The sequence below is a fragment of the Echinococcus granulosus genome (genome assembly GCF_000524195.1).
Source record: "Echinococcus granulosus chromosome Unknown EG_S00013, whole genome shotgun sequence".
Classification (NCBI taxonomy): domain Eukaryota; kingdom Metazoa; phylum Platyhelminthes; class Cestoda; order Cyclophyllidea; family Taeniidae; genus Echinococcus; species Echinococcus granulosus.
In genome coordinates, this window is record NW_020170393.1 from 1,175,172 (window position 1) to 1,196,643 (window position 21,472).

Here is a 21,472-nt window from a genome sequence, read left to right on the forward strand (position 1 = left end):
TAGATCGGTTGAGCTGGCAATGATGGCATAGCTCTGGAGTGTCCTTATTTCCAAGGCTAATTGCATTTTTTAGTTTTTGAATGTTGTGGTTTTAAGAGGGACTATGGCACATTCGAAGCATGATGGACAACTACCTCGGCGACCCGGATAGCAAACCTGTTCAAGTATGTGGTTGGGCTCAAGATTAGAGAAGAAAAAGGACATTTCCCATGCGTAGGAACGGAGCACTTTTTAGCAGGCGTAGGTGTGAGGCAATGGCTCCGATGACCTTGCCATGTGCGGCGGCGTTGTACCAATAAATCACCCAACCCCAGGCCTCCCTGTCACGTCCAACATGCCCTCCCCCCGGATTGACGACAACCCATTTCTCCCGTCCCCCCTCCCCTTCCGTTCATCCACCCGCCTAACCAGCAAAGGAAGCACTCATTGAAGTTATTCAGCAAAACAACAATGTATACGGTGTTTTTCCTACAGGGAAGTCTGAATTACATGGAAGGTTGCCTCGCAAAAACTGTCTGCGCGGTGGTACTGTATTTCTGTTCATTTCTAATTTACGCAAACTTTTATTTTGTAAGAAAATGTTGGTGCAATCCACTTATAACAGCTACTTGCCAATTCCTTCCAGAATGAGATGTTGGTATTTTGGCAAGACCCGATCGAAGCGAAGCCCTGTGGTGTTGTTTGTAAATAAGTCGTTTAGTCAAGCATTAAATCATGACAGGTTTGGGCTTTAGCAAACCTCTTTCGAGCTGTATGCACAAATTTCACCTTCGTATGCATTTAAATGGACTAAAGTCGAAGGAATAGTAAGGGGCAACTACATTATTTACCAGATCATTGCTGGAACAAACAAAATCTGCACTTTAACTGACCCACCAGTCTGATGACAACATGCTCGTGTCCTCATTCCTACAAAGGGCATGTTGTTGTAGATAAAGCACGTGAAGAAGGCATTCACCTCTTCCTCCTCCTCGCTATTCACCTGTTCCACTGCTCGGGCTACAAGTGGGCCTGTTTGCTCCATCAGTTGCGCATTTTCAACGATAAATGGTGAGTGTACAGATGTGGTTGGAGTTGCAAGTAAGGTACTGCCGGGAACTTGCTGTTAGAATGCTTTTCAAGCCCAGGGATCATCACTTATCATGGATGAATAACCTCCACGGCCTTCAAAGTAACGAACTAAGGCAACCCAGTCATACTGGATATCACCTTTCATGTTTCTCCACCGAAAAAAATGCAGTCGAGTTTTTCAGTAGTATATGCAGCGCCCCGAGACTTCCCTAAAGACGAAAGAAGACATAATTCTCGGGTGGAATGTGTATAGCCGACGCACAGAAGAGCTTGGGAGCCATGGGCATGACCCGGAGGCTAGGCGCCACCAGGCGGAGGTATAATGGCGGAGCCCCCGAGAGGTCCGTTAACAAAACCAATAGCCAAACAAATAATTAAAGTAGGGCAGCATAGATATCTTTCTGGCACACTTTGTATCGGCTCCGCAACTTTTTCCCAATTTTATTTCAAAAATGTGACACTCCTGTTCACCTGAATCCGATTCAGTGGGTGGATGAGATGCAATTTTTCCATACAACTTGGAGTAATTTCCCTTTTACCTTTTAGCGAAAGTCGGTAGAGAGCCAAAACAGCAAATCCCAGACTCCCAAAGCCTCACCCAACCTTCACAAACAGGACATTCCCAGAGCCTCGGATTTCAATCTACGCGTTGTCCTTGGGAAGGGTAGTTTCGGCAAGGTAAGCATCCTTAGAAGCACTCCCTACCGGTTAGCAGTTGCCATTAATGAAAGCATTGAAAACTCCCTCCATTCCCCCTCTTCTCTCTCTGGTTCTCACTCTCACACTCCTGTCAACCTGCTTCCATCCAAAATGAAATTACTTTTTTGTTTTTACGCTTCCGAAAAGGTTAGTGCCTATTGCACCGGGATAGGGTAGAATCGGCTAGACTGAAGGCTTTCTCATTTCAAAAATGCCAAACGATTGCTCGAGACTTCCATGAAATTGGCTAGGGAGTGTGGCAATGAAAATGGCCTAATAAGACTCTAAAACATAATTTGTGAATTGAAATTTGCTATTGTTTATTCGAAGTGATTGACCCCACCGCGGGGTACGCTTTCAAGCCCACACCACAGCAGCGTCAACAGATGAAGGTAGCGAACTGCTGGAAGAATCCCCATCAGCTCTACCCGAAGTGAATGTCATTTGTAATTGTAGTTGAAATTAACGAATCGTGCCACCAACCGGTTGTTTGAGTTTAAAGCGATGTTGTAGACGTGGGTTGTCCCTATTTCCATGGATTATTGCATCTTTGAGTTTTTGACTATCGTGGCTTTGGTAGGCCACGATATGCTCTAGACCTTTAGAGCATATGCAGGTATAAAAAACGCATTGATAACTGGAAAAAGGTGCTGGGACATTCAAAAAGGCCTCATGATTACCGGATCGGCGGGGATCGAGTGACACTGTAACTAGATGATGTATCAGACTGGCCTCCCATTCATTATATCTCCACCTCTACGAGGAACGCATTGTTCCACTGCCCATTTCTTTACTATATTTTTATTTCAAGCATTGAATTAACTTAAGTGCTGTCCACATTTCTCATTAAACCTTCACGCTAAATGGCTCCATCCACAAAGCACTGGATGCTGGTCCAGCATATTTTCAGTGCGCTTTGACCCCATTAGTCAAACATGAATTGGATTTACAAGAGGGCGTGTAACTGGGCTTGCGAAACTCACAATTTATTTGTCTTTTAAATTGAGTATTTATGCAAGAAGTAATTCGCACAAACGACTTTTTTCATGGTTTGACCAGTCGGCGGGACGGAGCCGTGAGGAATGAGTTGACAAGTAGTCAAGATCGTCTTGATTTTGACAGGTTTTCATGCTGACTTTTACTTTTCACTTGATGTCTCATATATTAATCTTCTCAAATACTTTACGAAGGAATTGTGTTTTTAGGGGCTGGTATTTGAAAACCTGTGGATGCTACTTAAATGGTATTTGAGTAGACCCAAGGATGCTCCCTTTGTAAACAACGAATTCAAATTGTTGTCTATTGCCAGTTTAGGTGGATGATTTAGTAGGATTTAGTTCACCTTGAACACATTCTCTGGCTTCAAGTAGCTCTCACATTCAAAAGAATGTTGCCCTAAGTAGAGTGGAACCAATTTCATTGTTTTATTCTGGTGCTCTCACCAAGATGGTGGCGTTCAACATTCAACTGACTCAATCGCATTTGGAGAATTAGAAAAAGAAAATAATTTCACTAGGAATTCTTAGAACAGCGTTAGAAAGACATAGGTGGGGCTTCCTGCTGGATGCCGTACCAGCCTGGATGAAACTCTACAACCGGTTTGCGGGATTGCAACCAACGACCCCTTTTCGGTTCCGGTGAGTAGGCGAACGCATAGCCACAAGTTTTTCCCCACAAGTAGGGTATTTGTACCAGAAATTATTTATTAAGGACGACACAAATAGCAATCTTTATAGCGCTCTGGTTAACCATAAAATTTTATTGAGGTTGCTTAGAATACAATGGTGAAAATCACTTTGGATCTGAGAGAGAATTTGGTGCGATATTTTTCGTTTCATTTCACTTTTTTAAACGCCATTAAAGAGGGATTTAACCATCCGTAAAGAAGTGTCATTCTCCTTCCTGCGATATGGATGCACGCCTTTTTTTGGGAAAAAAGCATTCTGCCCTTTTTGGTACATTAGGACTTTGGAATTGTCTGACAGTTTTTAAGTGACGTAAGAATGGTTAAAACAATGTCTTCAAGCTACTAGATGGCAAGTTTTAAACGCAACGGTACTGATCACTTGAGTTAGATAATCTTGCCTCCGGTACATTCTCAGTCCTAATTTAGCATATATTTCTCTCAAACTGTTTTCTTCCAGACGCATACCACACATTGTAGTCTCTTTGCAGGAGTTTTAACATGTTGTTTCACTTCTTGGCCTTTGGCATGTCTTCTTGACTTAGTTATGCTTGAGGATTCGCCACAGGAAATCCTCAACACAAAACGCTTGCATAGAGACTGCTGCGCTCTGCAGTACCAACTTGAGGTGAACCGACGTCAGCATCGTGAATGGTTGAGGTTTGTGATTCTTTTAGGTTGTTCTGGCAGAGCGGAAGGGCACTGACGACGTGTTTGCTATGAAGATCCTTAAGAAAGACGTCATCCTCCAAGACGATGATGTGGAGTGCGTAATGATGGAGAAACGGGTACTCGCACTGCAAGAGAAGCCTCCCTTTCTTATCAAGCTGCATTCCTGTTTTCAAACTATGGTGAGTAGTCCAGCGGTGGAGCTGACCTAGGTGATTCCACTTTAAAAACGTAGCTGTAGCGTCTGCGCCATCTCTGGGGCGCGTTGGAGAGAACTGAAAGGGCTCGCATCGTTAAAACCGAGCTACCTAGCTCCCTCTTCTTTGTTCCTGGTGATAAACCTTCTGCTTTGGCCGTCATGACTGTTCTCGAATGAATGTGAAATAAGCACAAGACAGGGCCGAAGGTCATTCATTGAACTTCTGCACCTGTAAACTCTGCTCCAGTGATAGTCTTGATTCCCAACTTGATCGGGGAAGGATTCGTTCGCCATGTATCGTTGAGGGCTGCACTAGGCTCTGTTTTCCTTTTCTGTTCCTAAAACAATTGTGCAAGAGCAAATCCCCTCAACAAATCGCACAATATGGAGTAGCCTCGTGAAAGTGTGTTCTGTGTACACTCTTCTTTCCACTCGGTTGAACTTTACTGCTGCTCAATGACCTATCTGCAGGCAGTGGGTTAAGATTTCGATTCGGTAAACTCCATAATATAGATTTCGATGAACTTTCTGCTGTGGGGTTTCGCAGATTTGTTCACCTGTGCATCCCCTCTGTGACGTCTGGGTGTAATGTCCAGTAATCACAATCGAGACCGCTACCCTTATTTTGGGATGAAATCACCTCCTTTACCCTCCAACTTCACCTTTAAATTGTAGGAGACTGAAAATCCGGTATAATTAAGGCTACACGATGTATGAGTCTACAAATGATATTACTGGTGTAGAGGTAGTAAGGTAGCGCCCCGAGACTTTCCTGAAGATGAAAGGAGGCGCAATATTCGGGCAGCGTACGGTAGGACTGGGGGTCACTGGAATGGTCCGGAGGACAGGCCGCTCGGCGGAGCTTCCAAGCGGTTTGTTACCAAAACCCATAGTTGGACGAACAATCAAAGCATTACGGTATCACAGTATGTAGAGATTTCTGCACAGCACGGCGTTCTGTTAGAAGAAATACGTGTCCTTGACATGTGGTTAGTTCATCAAAACCGTCTGTTCATTTTTCTAGATACTTACACTCCGGCAAATCACCACGTTTGTACAGAGTCCTACTTACTTCTATATGGATATAAAGGCCGAATGACGTTACCTAAAAGTACTTTGCTTAAGTGCAACATAAAACTTGACACAAGAGTTCCCCCCGGAATCAAGCTGCATCAAAGTATCTGCCAAGTAGCTAACTATTACCCTTCTTCCCTCTCTCAGGATCGGCTTTACTTTGTCATGGAATACGCAAATGGCGGTGATTTGATGTACCGTATCCAGCAGGATGGCCGATTCAAGGAGCCGGTTGCTGTGTAAGCACACTTTTACGTCACAAGGCGTTTTCCATTTCCCTTAATATTAGCAATGCCACTTTAATTGGCCTATTCACTTCAGCTTCTACGGCGCCGAAATCGCAACAGGTCTCTTCTACCTGCACGCCAATGGAATTGTCTACCGGTAAGGTTGTGTAAATGGGATGGACATCTACGTCTCATCCCACTGGAATGAGACATATACTTAGCCAGTCGTCAAGTGGGGCAATGAGGGAGTTCTTTTGATTCCTTAAACAGTCTCATGAGTCTCTTTAAGATTGAATAAGTCACTTTGTTGCCTAGACGATGACCTAATATAAGTGGCATCCACCAATTTCTCCACCATCCACCACTTCCCTCTTGAAGTCGAAAGCGTCTTCCGGATGGGCGTATTTAGTGTCTCCTCGCCCTCCTTTATTATTATTATTATCATTTTTTTGCTGAGTATATCAGGCTCAAGGACCTTCTGCAACGGAAATTGGAGGGCGAAGAGGAGGTGGCGGCTTCAGTGGGTGTGTCTCTTTCTTCATTTTGCACCAAGGGATGGCTCGGTGCCTGCATCATTGAAGCTTCGAGCGGATACGGCAGAACGGTCTGCTTAATTTTGTGATCGCTTGTGTACGAAATAACTTTCCTTCGTGGAACATCCATATTTCGAGTGTTTCTTGGATCTCGACACATATTCGTGGTGCACCAAGCCCTGGTATATTCAATCGTACCATTGTTGCCGGTCACCGAAATCGCATGCATTATTTCCATGAAAATTTAACTGGACGGAATTTGGAGCAAAGTTTTTTCCCATTATGCAACTTCATCCGTTAGAAGTTGTATCTTCCGTTTTCCTGGTTCAGAGCATCATCAAAGAGCCACATTTAGGCGACTATTCGTCAGCCAGGAGTATCCATGGATTTTGTATCGTGGAGGTGCACCATTTACAACCCTTTCGGTGATGCTTCATCGTTGGCGGAAATAAGCTATGTTGTTTGTATCCCCGTGCGGCAGTTTCCGGTTTCTTAGCTGCTTATCTCCTGAAATAACTTTAAGGCGTCAGCTGTTATTACTCAGCCTTGTTCAGCATGATCACCCATGGAATGATCGTCAAAACGCGAAATCAGGGATGGCTACTAGAAATCTGGATGAATTGAAGCTTGGGCGAGGTATTGTAGGTTCTAGGGAGAGGAGTAAATTCTAACCCAAGCACACTTTCTCCTCTGAGCAAGACTTACAGGTGGTTCACAATGCCACCTTGATTTTCTGCATTTTCCATTGACGGCAGTCTACGCTTAGTGGACAAATTTGAACCTTCTTAGTCAAAATAATTGCCAAGAGTGCCTTATTTTCCTTTTTTAACACGGGAACCCCCTTGAGAGAGACCGGAAGTTTCTTGCCAGACGGATTGAAATAAGCCTTATTTCCCCTAGAGAAAACGGGAGGTCTCGTATCAAATGCAATACCTATTAATGTTTTTGATACCAGGCTACTACTTTAAATATATACTTCATACCGATGGCCACCATTTCGTCAGTTAAGAAAGGGAATCTCACAATCGCCTACTGAAAACTGCCTGATACGCATGATACTATGAGGTTCTCCAAATGAGAGCTTCAGACCCTACTCTACCAAATGGCTTAAGGACGATGCCGGGGAAGTATGGTTTGAAAAACCAGACGTTGCGCCAGCTTTCCATAGTATGGAAGGAAACAGTGAACAGGGTTGAGTAACTTAGATCTCCTCCACGGATTTTTAGGTAACTTGATTGCTGTGTAAGCCTGTTGGAGTGTTTCATAAATGCTTCAGCAGGTTAGGTTTCGTTTGGCGGGAAAATCTACCTACGAAACAGAACATCCCAATCCAGTCATTCCTCTCCTCCTCGCAACTACGCAGACACTGGATTCCTAGACTAATATGTAGCACCTCGAGACTTCCCTGAAGATGAGAGCTGACAATAATACTCGAGCAGAATATTTATTGTCGACGTAGAGAAGGGCTTGATGGCTACTAGCACGTCCCAAAGGCCAGGCACTGCCTGGCAGAGGTAAAATAACGGAGACCCTAAGTTACCCATTACCGGAATCAAGAGTTAAATAAACAACCAGGGTATTACATAGCCCCTCTCCTCCTTTGTGCGTCGTCTTTGAAGCTCCCCTTGGTCATCCACCTTCTTCGACCATCACAACATAGTCGGTGCTGTAAGTAATACGCCCACGAACCAGCCATGCTGATCGTCAAATTTGTGTGCAACTGAGAACAAAATTGACTGCAACATCTCTGATTGATCTTGATAGTTCTACTGGATCTGGAACTACACTGGGGAAGGAAACTGTGTTGGCCATCTCGTACGTCCATCGGTAATTGTGCGAAAACTGACTCAAAAGCGCTTGTTTAACAAAGGGCAGAGTTTAGTATAATTCTGTGTATATATGATTTCGCATCTGTTCCTCTTCGCCACTTTGTTCTCACTTCAACGCTAACCAGCCATATCCACCTATCTGGGTGATATTCAGCTTCATAAAGGTGATGGGGGTATCCTTGTGTTTCCTTAAACTACCTCTTCATTCAGCTGTCGCAGACAGCTCCGTCACAGAGTTTTCCAGATGGTTAGTGGTCGGCACCGCTTCCGTTGTTAATAGCAGCCCCGGAGAATACAGCACTGGAGTAGTTGCCGAAGGTGGACGTCATTTTCAGCCCTTCTGTTTGGAATTGTCACCAATTTTCCCATCTATATCATATGGACTTCTTGCGCCCCGCTAAGGTTCTTTAGGATCGGATTCCTTTTCCATTGCCACCAATGCAGCGACCCGAGACTTCCTTGAAGACAAAAGAAGGCATAATACTAAGGCAGAATGTGTATTGGCAACCTACAAAAGGGGCTGAAGGGCTACTGGCATGGCCCGGAGGTGATACCGTCCAAATGAAGCCCAATCGCGGATCCTTTGGCACTCCATTGCCAAAGTCGAGCGTTAAATACACCACCGAAGTATCACAATTTCACGCTTGAGAAGTCCTGGTTGATATTCCGTTGAACATTCTAATCAACAACAGTGAGGTGCGTATGTGATGAATAGGCTGCAAGAAAGTGACTATTTCCTCCCTTTCAGCCGTGCTGTTTAATAGAAAGACAATGCTTTCTCCTCCGACGACTTGCCAACACGCGCACACATATTTTACTCTGTGAACACATCCTACTTTTTGTTTTCTTTTTTATTCTTTATTGCAGTACGCCTTGTCCGCATCTTTCCCCTGTCAGTTCTACCGCCAGGAAGTCATTAGCACCGCAGTTGATTGCACATGGTTGGGAGCCATAATGCCGAATCGCCTGATTATCTCTTTCCCTAATCGCTCGTGGCTTTGATAGGAACCACTGTTTGTCGCATATATAGCACCAGTTCCTTCAATTTCTCGAATTTTTTTCTCCTGGAGAGTTCATTAACTCGGATACATAAACTCTTCAACTCCACAATCGGCTTATGAAACACTTAACGGCTTCGAGAAGGGTGGTCTGGTTACGATTCTTCAAGACAGATGAAGTTATCATAGATTCAATTGATAAATACTTGACGTGATATGTAGGAAATTGCCTAAGTAAACAAAGCAAGGCGATTCAATTGGCTTGTTAACTGACCATATATAAATCACATTTAATGTCCACTTCGCGGATTTGACTTTAGCCTCAACCCAAAGTGGAGCTAGATGGAAAAAAAGTTATGTGAGCTTCTAACAGAGTTTAAACTTTGACCCTTGGGAAGCGTGTATTGCCTTAGCGGATAAAAATGTTCCAATTTTAATTCCCAGAGATCTGAAATTGGACAATGTTCTGCTTGACTCCGACGGTCACGTGAAAATTGCGGACTTCGGTATGTGCAAGGACGGGATTATCGGGGACCGGCTGACCAACACATTTTGCGGTACGCCCGACTACATTGCACCCGAGGTGGGTTTTTGCATTTCCTCTTGTAAAAATACTCCTGCCACTTCTTTTGTGGCTCCCCTATCAGGGGGTGGGAAGGAATTTTTTGACCAAAACACACTCGGAAGGCTGTTTTTGAAGTCGTAATGCTTAAACACATGCAATTCGCGTCGGGTAGTAACCGTCCAGGGGGCGCGTTTTTTTGCCATTTTGAGGGGATGGAGAAGGTGAACCTGTTCAGTTTTGAATTAATTTTTTGACAAAATGAAGTGCTAGAAGCATGAGACCTAGTGGCGGAGTACAAGTTGGATACTCCAAGGTTGTATTTTCCAAGTTTCCCCAGAACTCGTTATAAGATCTGCGAGCGAAATTTACTTCTTAAAATCATTTCTGCCACAATCGAGTAGGCTACTTCACAGTTCTATTGGTCGGATTCCCTTTGAACCCGTTATAAGGTCTACGAGTCCAACTTTGTTGGAAGTAGGCGAAAAGCTGATGGACTGTTATCAGAAACGACTTGAACGGAACGCTACGACCAAAAGCAGGGCGACTGAAGGACTCGTGTAGATAAATCTACAGATCAACAGAATCTAGTTATTACCCACAGTACTCTCCCAAAGTAAAATGAAGGTTGTCTGTATGCTGCTGAATGAAGTCTCCGTTGGCTGCAAATAACGAGGCAGGCACGGTCAAAACTTTTTCGACCTACATCGGAATTTCTATCCTGTTTGGAGTTTGTTTGTCTAGTATTTGGCTGATGCGTATCAAAACAAAGTATAATTTGTTTCATTGCGTGGGAAGAGGCACAAAACATTGTTTTTGGCCACAGGAAAAGTGATTTGAATAATGGCATCAACTGCGCGAGTGTCACACCTAATATCCCATCTGGAATATTAATGCGGAGGGCTGTAGTAAAGCCTACTTAAAGACAAGTATCGTATGAGATATTTCCGTTGTTATTTAAATTAGTTTTAAGTTATGGCGGAATCACCCTTCCCAAAAGCCATCGCCTTGGCCTTCAAATTAGACGGTACTTCGAATCAAGGTGATGCTCCATTTGGCCTCTTCTGTTGTAGGAAAGGCGACCTAATGACACTTTCCCATTCTACACAAAACTTTATCAGCACGAATGCTCTCCTTTTGTGTCCACACTTACTGCTCCCCAGTTTAGTAGTCCTGAGTCTGTCAACCTTTTGCAAGGAACTGCCTCATACAGGGAGCGAGCATTTGCAATATCATGAATCTGCATGGTTCCAGTAAACTTGCCCATGAAGGAGATCTTTCCTTCAGGCGGGTGAAAATGGCTGTCATCTGAGCAGTCAGGAAGTGGTAGTTTTATTTTGCCCAAATCCTCCTCTCTAAATTCAGTTCCGCAAAATCTTAGCTCCACTCCTCCAACCTGTAAAAAAATGCTTTTAGTGTCCACCATGGGATCGCAGCAAATGGGCTAGGTCCATGGAGCAGTTATTTTTTTTTACCAACATTCATTTTTTTCTCGAGAAGAGCTTTTCGTTCACATTATTGCAGTTTAAGCGAGCCGAGGGAAACGCTTGTCTTTGGGGTGAGGGGAGGGGCAAAAAACATTGACACTAAACTTACCTGCAATGTCCACTACAGTGAGGAGATAAAGAAAACCCACTTGAGGGTCAGTAACGCTAACCTTTGGTGAGAAAAAAGAACACTACTGTTTCTTGCCAACTCTCTCAAAGGTGGGGGTCTGGCTTAGCTCCTTTTTGCTGTTAGTTGACTGTGCCATTTCCATTCCACTCGCCCGAATGCTGCACTGAGCTTGTTCAGTAGGTCGGAAAAATATTCCTCTGAACTGCTTTTGAGGTCCTGGACACCTGCAGGCAATTTATTTATTATTTTCAAAGCTTTTATTTCCATCTTTTACAGGGGTGGACGGTATGATTAAGGGTAGACAAGAGCAGTTAGAGCAAACATGTAGTCATCATTGGGTATATCTTTCCCCGAACCCCGAAGGAGCTGGAAAAAAATTATATATTACGCAATGAGGAAAAGTTTCTCCTTTCCGCCCGACGGGAGGATTGACATTTCAAAGTTGATTGGAGGGCAGCAGGTTTGACGGAAGGGTCCCCTCAATCCCCCGACATAGCGCAAATCCTGTGGCCTTAAAAGGAATGCGAATTACAATGATGCACTTTCTGCCTTCAGATTATCAGCTATAAGCCCTATGGAAAGGCAGTGGACTGGTGGGCGTTTGGCGTACTTCTCTATGAATTCCTTGCCGGTCAGGTGCGTTTATTACTTTAGTGCATCAAAAAGTACATAATTACATGCTCCCGCATTCCCGCCTTTGATGTATATCTTATTGCTTGAGGCTTCAGATCCTAATCAATCCTGGTGCTGTTGAAACACCCTTTGACGTGCTTTAGACGCAAACAAAGCGCTGACATGGGATTTTAGAATCCACTTCACAATAGAATGTCACCCCAAGAATGAGAAAGCCGGGAAGTTTGTAACTGAAGCTGTAAATGTATCAATCCCTCTATAAGCCTGCATATTTATGGGCACAAATGGCCAGTGGAACAATGGGGGAGGCCTGGTTGTGCTGCTATTTCGGCAAATGCAACTACTCCCAAATGCAGCAATGCCTACTTAGAGGAAAGGAGGGATAAAAGCCTACTGCATGCGTCCATTTCGGCGGTTTTAAATGTCAACGCATCAGAACTGTCATATCTGCTTAGTGAGGCTAGTCTAAAACAAGTCCTTACGTGGAAGATCTAATTACTTCCTTCAGTTGCTGACTGTGCTTGCGCTATTAACAAATACATGTAGTTACTTCTTCGTAGGTGATTAGCTAATTTTGAAGAGGCATTCAGCAGAAAATCTACTAATACACTTTCCACTTCTCATTACTGTCTGGTTAGTTTCTCCTTTTCATTCACTGGTTACTGTCATTTTCTTCGAGTAAATGAAAAAGAAGACAATGAATGTTTCTGTCATCAAACACCTGGACGTACTTGATGCTTCTGCTGAGTGAATTAGGACTTATTTTAAGTAAAATGATGTCTATTTAGTACCTGGAATCAAGGCGTTTTTGTTTCCAACATTAACTTACTTTTGGGAGATGGTACAAACTAGCAGTACTTGTTTTTGTCTCACATCACTGCGTCTGGTGAAGGGGTTGTAAACTGTGGAGGCACGGAAGTGTCACAGCTCCATGAAAGTCTTTTAAACATTGTATAAACTGTCCAGCGCCATACCTCAACACTGAAGAAGGAATAAGTAGGTTAAATGGAGGATGAGAATGCTACATGTCCGACTTCCACCTTTCATATCAACATGTTCACTGCCAGATTGTCAGGGGAACAGCGATCATCACAGCTCGGCAATTGTTTCTAGCATTTTATCTTCTGTTTTTGAAGCCTCCTTTCGATGGAGATGATGAGGAGGAGCTTTTCCGCAACATCGCCACTGGTGAGGTCTCCTACCCACGGTCGCTATCTCGTGAAGCCTGTCTCATTTGCAAGGCTGTAAGCATTACCCTCTTGTTAACCTTTCACATCATTCGCCACTCCGAGGTGCTCCAGCGCCGCACCCTTGATCCTCTTCCAACGTGTGTGCCCTTGTAGTCTTTTTGCCATTTAGTGGTGCTTGCTTGCAGACTCTACTGAAATTTATTTTCTACTCACTGCCACAAGGTGTTAGTAGCAAATGCATTTAAGGAGGTCAGAGTAAAGCTTGACGCTTATTCTTTGCACAGCTACTGACACGGGATCCTAACCAACGGCTAGGCAGTGGACTCAACGGTGAGCAGGACATTTGCGAGCATCCCTTTTTCCGACACATTGACTGGCGGAAAATAGAAAACCGGGAGGTCCAGCCGCCCTTCAAACCGAAAGTCGTAAGTTAGCCGGGTGATTCAGTCCCTCTTCATTAGCATCAACTGTCAATTTTGGAGCATTTTTTGCGGCAGGCATCGGACTTTTCACCAAAATACTTCATTCACGGGTTAGCAGTTTTTTTCATTCATAAATAAGCGACTTATATGCCTGTTGCTAAGATCATCAGCTGTTGATTCTCCCTTTTGTAATTGGAATCCAGAAGATATCGCTTTTCGCGTGTTTTGGTCCTCATTTGGCTCACAAGTAGAGCGGTTTCCATCAGCCACGTTGTCTTTGTGAACGCCGTTGGGACAAATTGAATGCTTTCCCCATGACATAGACGGTTGAGTGCAACTAAACAAATTCGTAGGTCACTAGAATGCTTATATGAACGCTTGTTCTCTTGTCGATACAATGAGTTTTATTATTTCCTAAATAAAACTCCTAATGAGCGCATTTGTAATCGAAAAAAAAACGAACTAAAACTGTGAATTAGCAAATCAACCTTAGCCTAATGCCAATGGTTTTTTAGCTTCCCTTGAGATCACATCACCCCACCAGTGCTTTTTACATTCATTCACGGCAGAACCTATCCAAATGACAAATTTGTCTACGGTTGGACGGGAAGACCGACACATTAGGTAAATTAGTTCATTATACAGAAAAGACCCCAGTCCGAAACTGTTTGTGCACAAACAACCCCACTTAGCGATGGCGATTTACAGACGAGAGGTGCAGAGGAGTTGATGGCGTAGATGTAAATTATCCATCTTGGAAGTTACCTCTACACAATAATCGTCTGTTTTCTTTTTACCCTTCATTGAAGAGGCGATTGAAGTATAACTAATTCCATTCTCGTACGATACCTAGTTTGGCTGAAGAAGCTAAATTACCACTATAAATGTTTGGCTTATGGTTGAAAATAACCTTTTTTCCTACATTCGAGATGCAAAACTGTTTTCTTTTTAAAAAAATATTGAATAGAGGTGAATGTGCGTTAAAAATATGCTATAAACTGCACATTTGCCTTGAATTTTGTTAGACTTGTCCAGCAATTCCTTCTGACAGCAGCACATGCAAAACAGACGGTGAAATGCCTTATTCCCCCCAAGGAAATGTCGCGGTTCATGGTCCTAGTAATAACAGAGGATTGAATATAAAGGCTCATGTTCCCCGGAACCTAGGTCAAACAACTGTGCGATTAATCAGACCCGCCGAACATTAGACGACTTTTTTAATGATTTCCACAAAAGCTTTTCCCTCGAATTGCTGAGAGGTGAACTCTTACCCGGTTTGCTAGGACGATGTGAGTCGCTAAATAATCGCCAGATCCAATTCTGCTAGTGGAACCCTGCAATAAATCCATGCCTTTCCACTACATCGGCTTTTGGTCCGTGGGGAGCAGCTCATGCCTCCCATGCAAGTAATTTAGACCAAAGTCACATGCTGTAGGGGAGCATTCCCATTTCAAGTGCTTAATTGAATGCCTCTCCTGTTCTTCCTTTGTTTCGGCTACCTCCTGTTGTGATAATTTACGGTGCTAGCACAGGGCTAGACCAGCATTTGGCTGTTTGGTGATTGTTCGGTTTAGTTTGCCACTACCACGAGGCCTTTTAAGCATCCAAAGGTAGATTCTTCATCACCTAACAATATTGTCTATCAAAATGGATTTTCAGTTTTGGACCCGCCCATTTTTCACATGCGGTAGGACTCCTACGATCGTCAGTCTCCCTATTTGAGATGAATATACCTATGGGGGCTACAACTGCATTTTAGGCAGTCCCTATCCCCCTCCGCCTCCCTCACATGTTAATCGGTCAAACTCAGACTGGCAAAGTGCTCCAATATTGTCGCAGACTGCATCAGTTCGACCACGGAACTTATCTTCGAAAATAACCACAAACTCGACTTGTCTAGAGCTCCAAGTGGGTCATCATGAGGCATGGGGATTTTAAACAGTGGCAGAGAAGAAAAAAAGAACGGTTGACATGAAATCTTGACCAAAATTTCCTTTAAAGTTCCTAGAATTAAGTATTGTGTGAAATTGGATGGTTCACGTCAAATGGAATGAGCCATCAACAAGTGACGATGCAGCCGCGGGGAGGCATGGCATTTCCAACTTTTTCCTGAAGAATATGGGATATTTAGTGACTAACATTTTAATCTTCCCTCCAAATCAAACCAGTCCCTCTTTCCATGTCTGTAAGGTAGATTATGAAAAAGGATAGACGATTTGTTTCTTCATTGTAGAGCGGTCCTCGGGACATTTCCAATTTCGATTCCGAGTTTACCAAGGAGCCGCCACGGTTGACACCCACTGACAAGCTTTTCATCATGAATCTCGATCAGACCGAATTCCCCGGCTTCTCTTTTGTCAACCCCGAGTTTGTGGTCGAGGTGTAGGGACGCCCTCGCTTCGGCTCTCCCTCCACCCCCCTTTACTAACTCAATGTTGTATGTACACATGCACGCCTAAATCATGATAATGGTGATGACGATCTCCTTCTTCAGTGCTTCTCAAAAATGCATTCACCCATGCACGCATGCATCTGTCTCTCAATTTGTGTATTTTCTGTTTTTTTTCCTCCTTTATACATTTGCAGGATGAATAATGTGGATATAAGTGTATGACCGCCTTTTCAATTTTTGGCTGTTAGCAGAAAAAATAATCAAGGGGTATCAAGCAGGCAGAAAAGGGAGCATCTCGTGAAGTGGGAACTGTTTATATCTCGGCTATTGTTATATTCATGCATGCGGTTATCACCGTGTTTAACTAGTCTCCGGGGGGCAGTCTCGGCGAAGAGCGATTTGTCGGCACGGCTGAACCATCCCACGACATTTGGCTCTATCCTCTTGATACTCAATGTGCAAAAACCCCTACAAATTGCAAATGTTAATGGGGGATTTTTTTTACACGTTTCCACGGCGATTAAAATCCTGTAGAATCCCAGGACTAGTGGCATATACTGGGGGTGAGGGCACCCTCACCGCCACGATACCGCCCCCGCATAAACCTATAAAATTAAAATTTTCAGCTTACCGCGGGGCGCTAAAGAGCATCCCCTTGGACGAGTGGGTGTTTAGGGCTCCTAAATGGTGGTTGAATGGGGAATTTTATCAGTTTTTCTCCTCCAAAACTCCACGTAGGCAGAAATTCCACTCACTTAGGTTACCCCATGGGAGATTTTCAACAGATGAAGAGGTAATATCACGGGAATACGCAATCCCGCTTATTAATGACATCGTAGTAGCAGTACCCACGCTTTTCCAAAAGTACACATCGAAGTATATCCGCGTCCCACTCCTCACATTGAGATTCCCACCCTCTGCACTGATCGTACAGTAGCAGGATCTTCACCAAAAATCCAAGTAAAGCGTTGGAAATAAGAACCCTCTACGCGGTGCCCCTCAATGACCCCCGTCTGCGAAACGGAGGGTAGTCAACAGCTCTGAATGATACCTACAAGGAGTCGTTTGCTTACTACGTCAAAACACGCCTTCACGGTCCTCTCAGAAACACACATGTAAACAAACGCCCTTTTATTTACATATTCTCAGTTTTCGGCTTCATAGACACATCAAAACCGAACCCGGAATGATGAATGGAACATTTATTCAATTCATTTCTTTTCCAAGGGAGGTAAAAATCACTTCCAACTGACAGGCAGGAAGGGAATAACGTAGATACGCGCGGGAGATAGTGAGAAAACTCCGGAGCACAGTAACAAAGGCCCCATTACTTAGCGTTGACAAAAGCCATGGCAGTCATCTCACGTATTCGTGCTTTGCAGGAATGCACACTCGTGGGGATCTCACTTTGTGTACCTTTTTTTGTTTTCCCCACACAAGCACAAAGTGGGCTGTGACAATGAAACAAATCCCAAGCGAGACATTCACTTGAGTTTTTAAAAAAAAGGACTAATTGGTCATTGGAATCAGGACAAATGCGTCGGATACACAAATAATCCCCCTGCACATTTGCCTACGACGAAACAGGAAGTGCGCTTAGCAGTCCCCAAGGCGACATGGTGGATGGGGCACTTTTAATGCTGCTGAGACAACGCTTGTAATCGCGCTTATTAGGAACTTGAATATAAATGCTGCCTTTTTTCTTCAATTTTTTGTTATTGCTGCAGTGCTTTGAGTGTTAGCTTAACTACCGGTTTTGGTTACGCGGGCGTTTGAGGCTCCGCCTTTGTAATCCTGCACGGCGGCATGACTTCTGGGTCATGGCAATAGTCTCTCAACCCTTCTCCACGTCGTCAATACACATTCTGGCCGAGTCTTACGACCACTTTCGTCCTTGGGAACGTCTCGGGGCGCTACATTGGTGGCAACGGAAAGCAAACTCAATCTTACAAGTCAACTATACTGATTGCCGTTCCTGAATGTTAAACCATAGCGTAACGGAAGAAGGGTGGGTGGGCGAATCTGCGACGACCCCTAACAGAAGAGTTGAAGATAACATTTACCCTGGATAATTACCCCAGTCCTGTGGTCTGCAGGAATGTTATTAACAAATGCAGCGGCACTAGCCGTAAAGCATTAGGAAAAGTTCCTTGCGGAGCTGGCTACGGTACCTGCACGAGGATGTCAATGATGTGAAGTCGCGATCATTCTCCACCTTTCCACTAGCTGGATAGAATCCGGCCAGATATGGGCGGGGAGCAACAAAGTGAGAACAATGTGATAAGGAGGAACAGACACGAAACCTTTGTCAAATGTCTCTGCTTCGGGACCAGTGTTCTTACGAATAACGATGGACATACGATGGCTCCGCTATTGTACCTCTGCTAGGCGGCATGGCCTCCGTACCATGGCAATGGTCCCCTCCAGCCTTTCAGCACGTCGGCAATGGATATTCTGCCCAGGCATTACGACTTCTTTCGCCTTCAGGGAAGTCTCGGGTGCTAAACAAGTACTTGATTCTAAGTCTACATCAACATTTACTTGGATCGTCTTAATTTTTCTGTCATTTAATTCACATAACCGCCCACAATTGCCGTCAAGACGGTCAATTGGAGTTACATGGAACATCTGCAGGAGTGCTGCAGATACTCAAATGGGAGGTGTATACTACGGATGCACCAAGTAATGCACAAATTTTGTCCATGAAAGAAAAGATGACCGAAAACTTGGAGGGGTGGGTGAAAAATAATAATCAGCTTACTATTTGTAAGGATGTATGTCTTTGCCTCAAACTCTGTATTGGCGCGTTCTGCAATATAGGGGTGCGAAGTGAGTGTGAAATCAGCAACAGTCAGCAAAACGAGACACCCACTTGGCTCTTCAAATTGAAGCCTGGCCATCCTTGAAATACACTTAACCATCTTTCTGGATTTTGATTTACATATAGAAAAATGCTCAAAGAGTTGGGAAGTGTGGCTGGATAGGATGGTGTTGTGGTAGGAATGTCACTTGCACATTTCAGTAAAACACACCTTGGGTGGAGCTACATGGACGACCTCAGCTCCCCTCCTCTTACTCACATACAGGCACTGAAGTTTAGCCACAAGCCAGGTGGAGAACTAAATAGGGTATTTTATGAGGCCATTCACACTCAAATCAAAAAACTGATTCGATCTTGGTTGAAAAGAGAAATTAACTATTGTAAATATTCACAATCCTATTGTCCTTAATGTATGGGTTAGAAGGCTATTAAAAATTTAGGAGGATGGGTGGGAAGGATAAACCGCTCACTGTCCACAGACGACGGACAGCTAAGAGGGTCCAACTATCTCTTATTAACAGTCGCTGAATAAGTATTAAAAAAGGCATCTCCTTCTGCCGCTTGAGTGTGCAAATGACGGTAAAGCAACTGCCTTTTGTTCACAAATATCATCCCCAAATCTCAGTTATCACATTTTTCAGGTTTCCCAATATAAAATAGTTAAACTAACGCTCTAAAAGGAGTAGTCCTCCCACAAAAGCACCTACTTCAACCGCTTGATTTTACAAATAAAAGTGGGCCCGTAGTTGGCCGATAGACAGGGGATAACCATCGCTCCGAGGGGCAGACCGGTGGTAGAGTAGGCGGGCACCACTCGTACGCCCAGCGCGGTGTTGAGCCGCGAGGCACAGAGTTCCACAAAAGCAGTGGCGTCTACCACCGCAAACTCCGAGTCGCTGCTGCCGCTGCTGTCACTACCGCTCTCACGACGTCCGAGGCAGAACTCAATGATAGCCTGATTTTGGGCCGTCGAGAGGGTACAGGTGGAGTAGACCACGTAGCCTTCCACCTCACAGAGGGACATCGCCAGTCTAGAAAAGACGAAAGTGAGAGAAGGGGGTGGTATCCCTAATGCATTGTGCTTGCTTACAACTTAAGCTCCACTAGACTCCGCGTCTTTAATTACGAAGGATGCTGCAAAACATTTGGATCACTGTGTCTGTACGATACTTAACTACTGCACTAGACTCCACCAAAAAAGAGGCTGCCGCGATTTTTAGATTTAACAAATAGAAGGGTGTCCAGAGTTGGTCAAAAGGAAAGGGAATGACTATTGAATGAAACATAGTGGCTCTAAGAGGCGTTAACCTAGGACATAACTAATAAGAATAATGGTTGGAATCACGCCTAGTGGGGGCAAACATCAAAACCCATTCGTGACGCTCTCTCCATGCACTGGTTTCCATAAGATATGGCGTTTTCAGGGGATCGAATCGGGACTGGACAACTTCACGAGTGCAGTGGAGGGGAACACTACCAGACCTACCCTGTTGGATCTGTTTTAGACATGCTTAATTAGCAGAGTTGTGGGTCATCAGAGGTCAAGTAGTTTGCCTCTGTTACGTAAAACAGGGAGGGTGACGTAAGTTAAGTGCGTGTGTGGCTTCCGCCTGGTACTAAAGCCTTCAAAGGAGGGCCCTCCATTATTCATGCGTAGAATGGAGGAGTACGTGTCGCCATTAACAGGGTTAAAACAAGCTGAGGTTGTCGAATCAAGAAGAGTTGCGATTATTTTTTTATGTAAATGATGATGGAACAATTGGCTTGTACCTCCATAAACCTGGGAAGGGAAAGTCGTGATGGAAGCCGCCCAGCAAATGTACCCCATAAACATGGATTGATTAATAGATGACAATAAACTTCAGAGACGTCACTTCCTCCATGTACTGCTGGGGATGTTTGGAACCATCCAAAAATATCTCCAAATCGAAGTTTTGGAAATTGGGCTTCTTCTTTTTGTCAAATTCGTGGTGCTTGGAAAGGTTGGGTGCTCTCATTTGTTTCTGACTGGTCCATTCTCTGTGGCCATTAAAGAGTTACAAATAAACAAAGGCTGTGACCATTCACTGTACTCCAGACTGAGGTAGTGAAGCCCTTCTGGTCTGGAGTCTTCAAATACCTTGACATTCACCTGGAATTAGAAATAGCCAAGAGTTTGATCAGTCCAGTGAGAGTGGCTAGTCAGCAGCGCTCGCGGTTATGAGTGTGCATATCACGTACCTTACAAATTCCTTTTTTAGATTATCCCCTGACTGATTTGTAATGTGAAATGGTTTTTACGTTTCCGTATTTCAACGTCATTTCTTTCCTGCCCACCCCACACTTCCAAGGCCCACGCCACTTCATTTCCATGCTTTGCAGGGTGTGGTAGGCTAGTCTGCGGACGCAACCGTCCACCTATTGAAGGCTAAACAAAAATTAGAGCTGGGATCTATCCATTCGGTGCAACAGGACTGGAAGATGGGCCAGAAAAGTTCTTCTTCAGAAAAATTAAACCAACCAATTGGATAAAAGAGATAATTGTAGTCCTACAAGACAACGCAAGATCTCATATCTGCTACCTCGTACAGCAAAACTTGTCCATAAAAAGATTTGCACTTCGGTTGGAATGAAAGAGAAGGTGGGTGGGAGATTCTACCTCATCCTCATTTGCCGACGGTATTTTCCCAAGCCAAAACTGCCACACCTCCTTGGCATTAGACAAGAACACAGAACCGACAATTGTAAAAGAAAGGTCAGTCAGAATCGGAGGCGGCCGAACCTGAGTTTTCTTGCTTCTGGCTCATGTTGTGTCCAGGAAGGATTACGTATTGTAATGGCAACTAGCGCAGAGTGGACAAACACCGGATTAA

The 21,472-nt window shown here is 44.2% G+C and overlaps 2 protein-coding genes across 2 annotated transcripts in view; one reads left to right on the top strand and one right to left on the bottom strand. All coding sequences in view use genetic code 11, as the record gives it.

The window, feature by feature from the left end:
• Positions 1-122: 122 nt before the first annotated feature.
• EGR_02838 (Protein kinase C, brain isozyme) lies at positions 123-15,793 on the top strand (the record flags this gene model as incomplete). The annotated part of the gene is made up of 12 exons (XM_024492087.1): positions 123-164; positions 1,618-1,749; positions 4,132-4,305; positions 5,544-5,635; positions 5,718-5,780; positions 6,089-6,227; positions 8,853-8,977; positions 9,428-9,566; positions 11,718-11,798; positions 12,932-13,039; positions 13,270-13,410; positions 15,641-15,793. The coding sequence occupies 12 exons, from the start codon at positions 123-125 to the stop codon at positions 15,791-15,793; spliced, it is 1,389 nt and encodes a 462-aa protein (XP_024353581.1).
• Positions 15,794-19,323: 3,530 nt separating this feature from the next.
• The window catches only part of EGR_02839 (Putative methyltransferase NSUN4), a gene marked incomplete at both ends in the record, with an annotated part of 20,442 nt that continues 18,293 nt past the window's right edge, over positions 19,324-21,472 (bottom strand). Inside the window, one exon of the mRNA XM_024492088.1 lies at positions 19,324-19,651. Coding sequence (XP_024353582.1) covers positions 19,324-19,651 — 328 coding nt within the window. The remainder of the gene's footprint in view (positions 19,652-21,472) is intronic.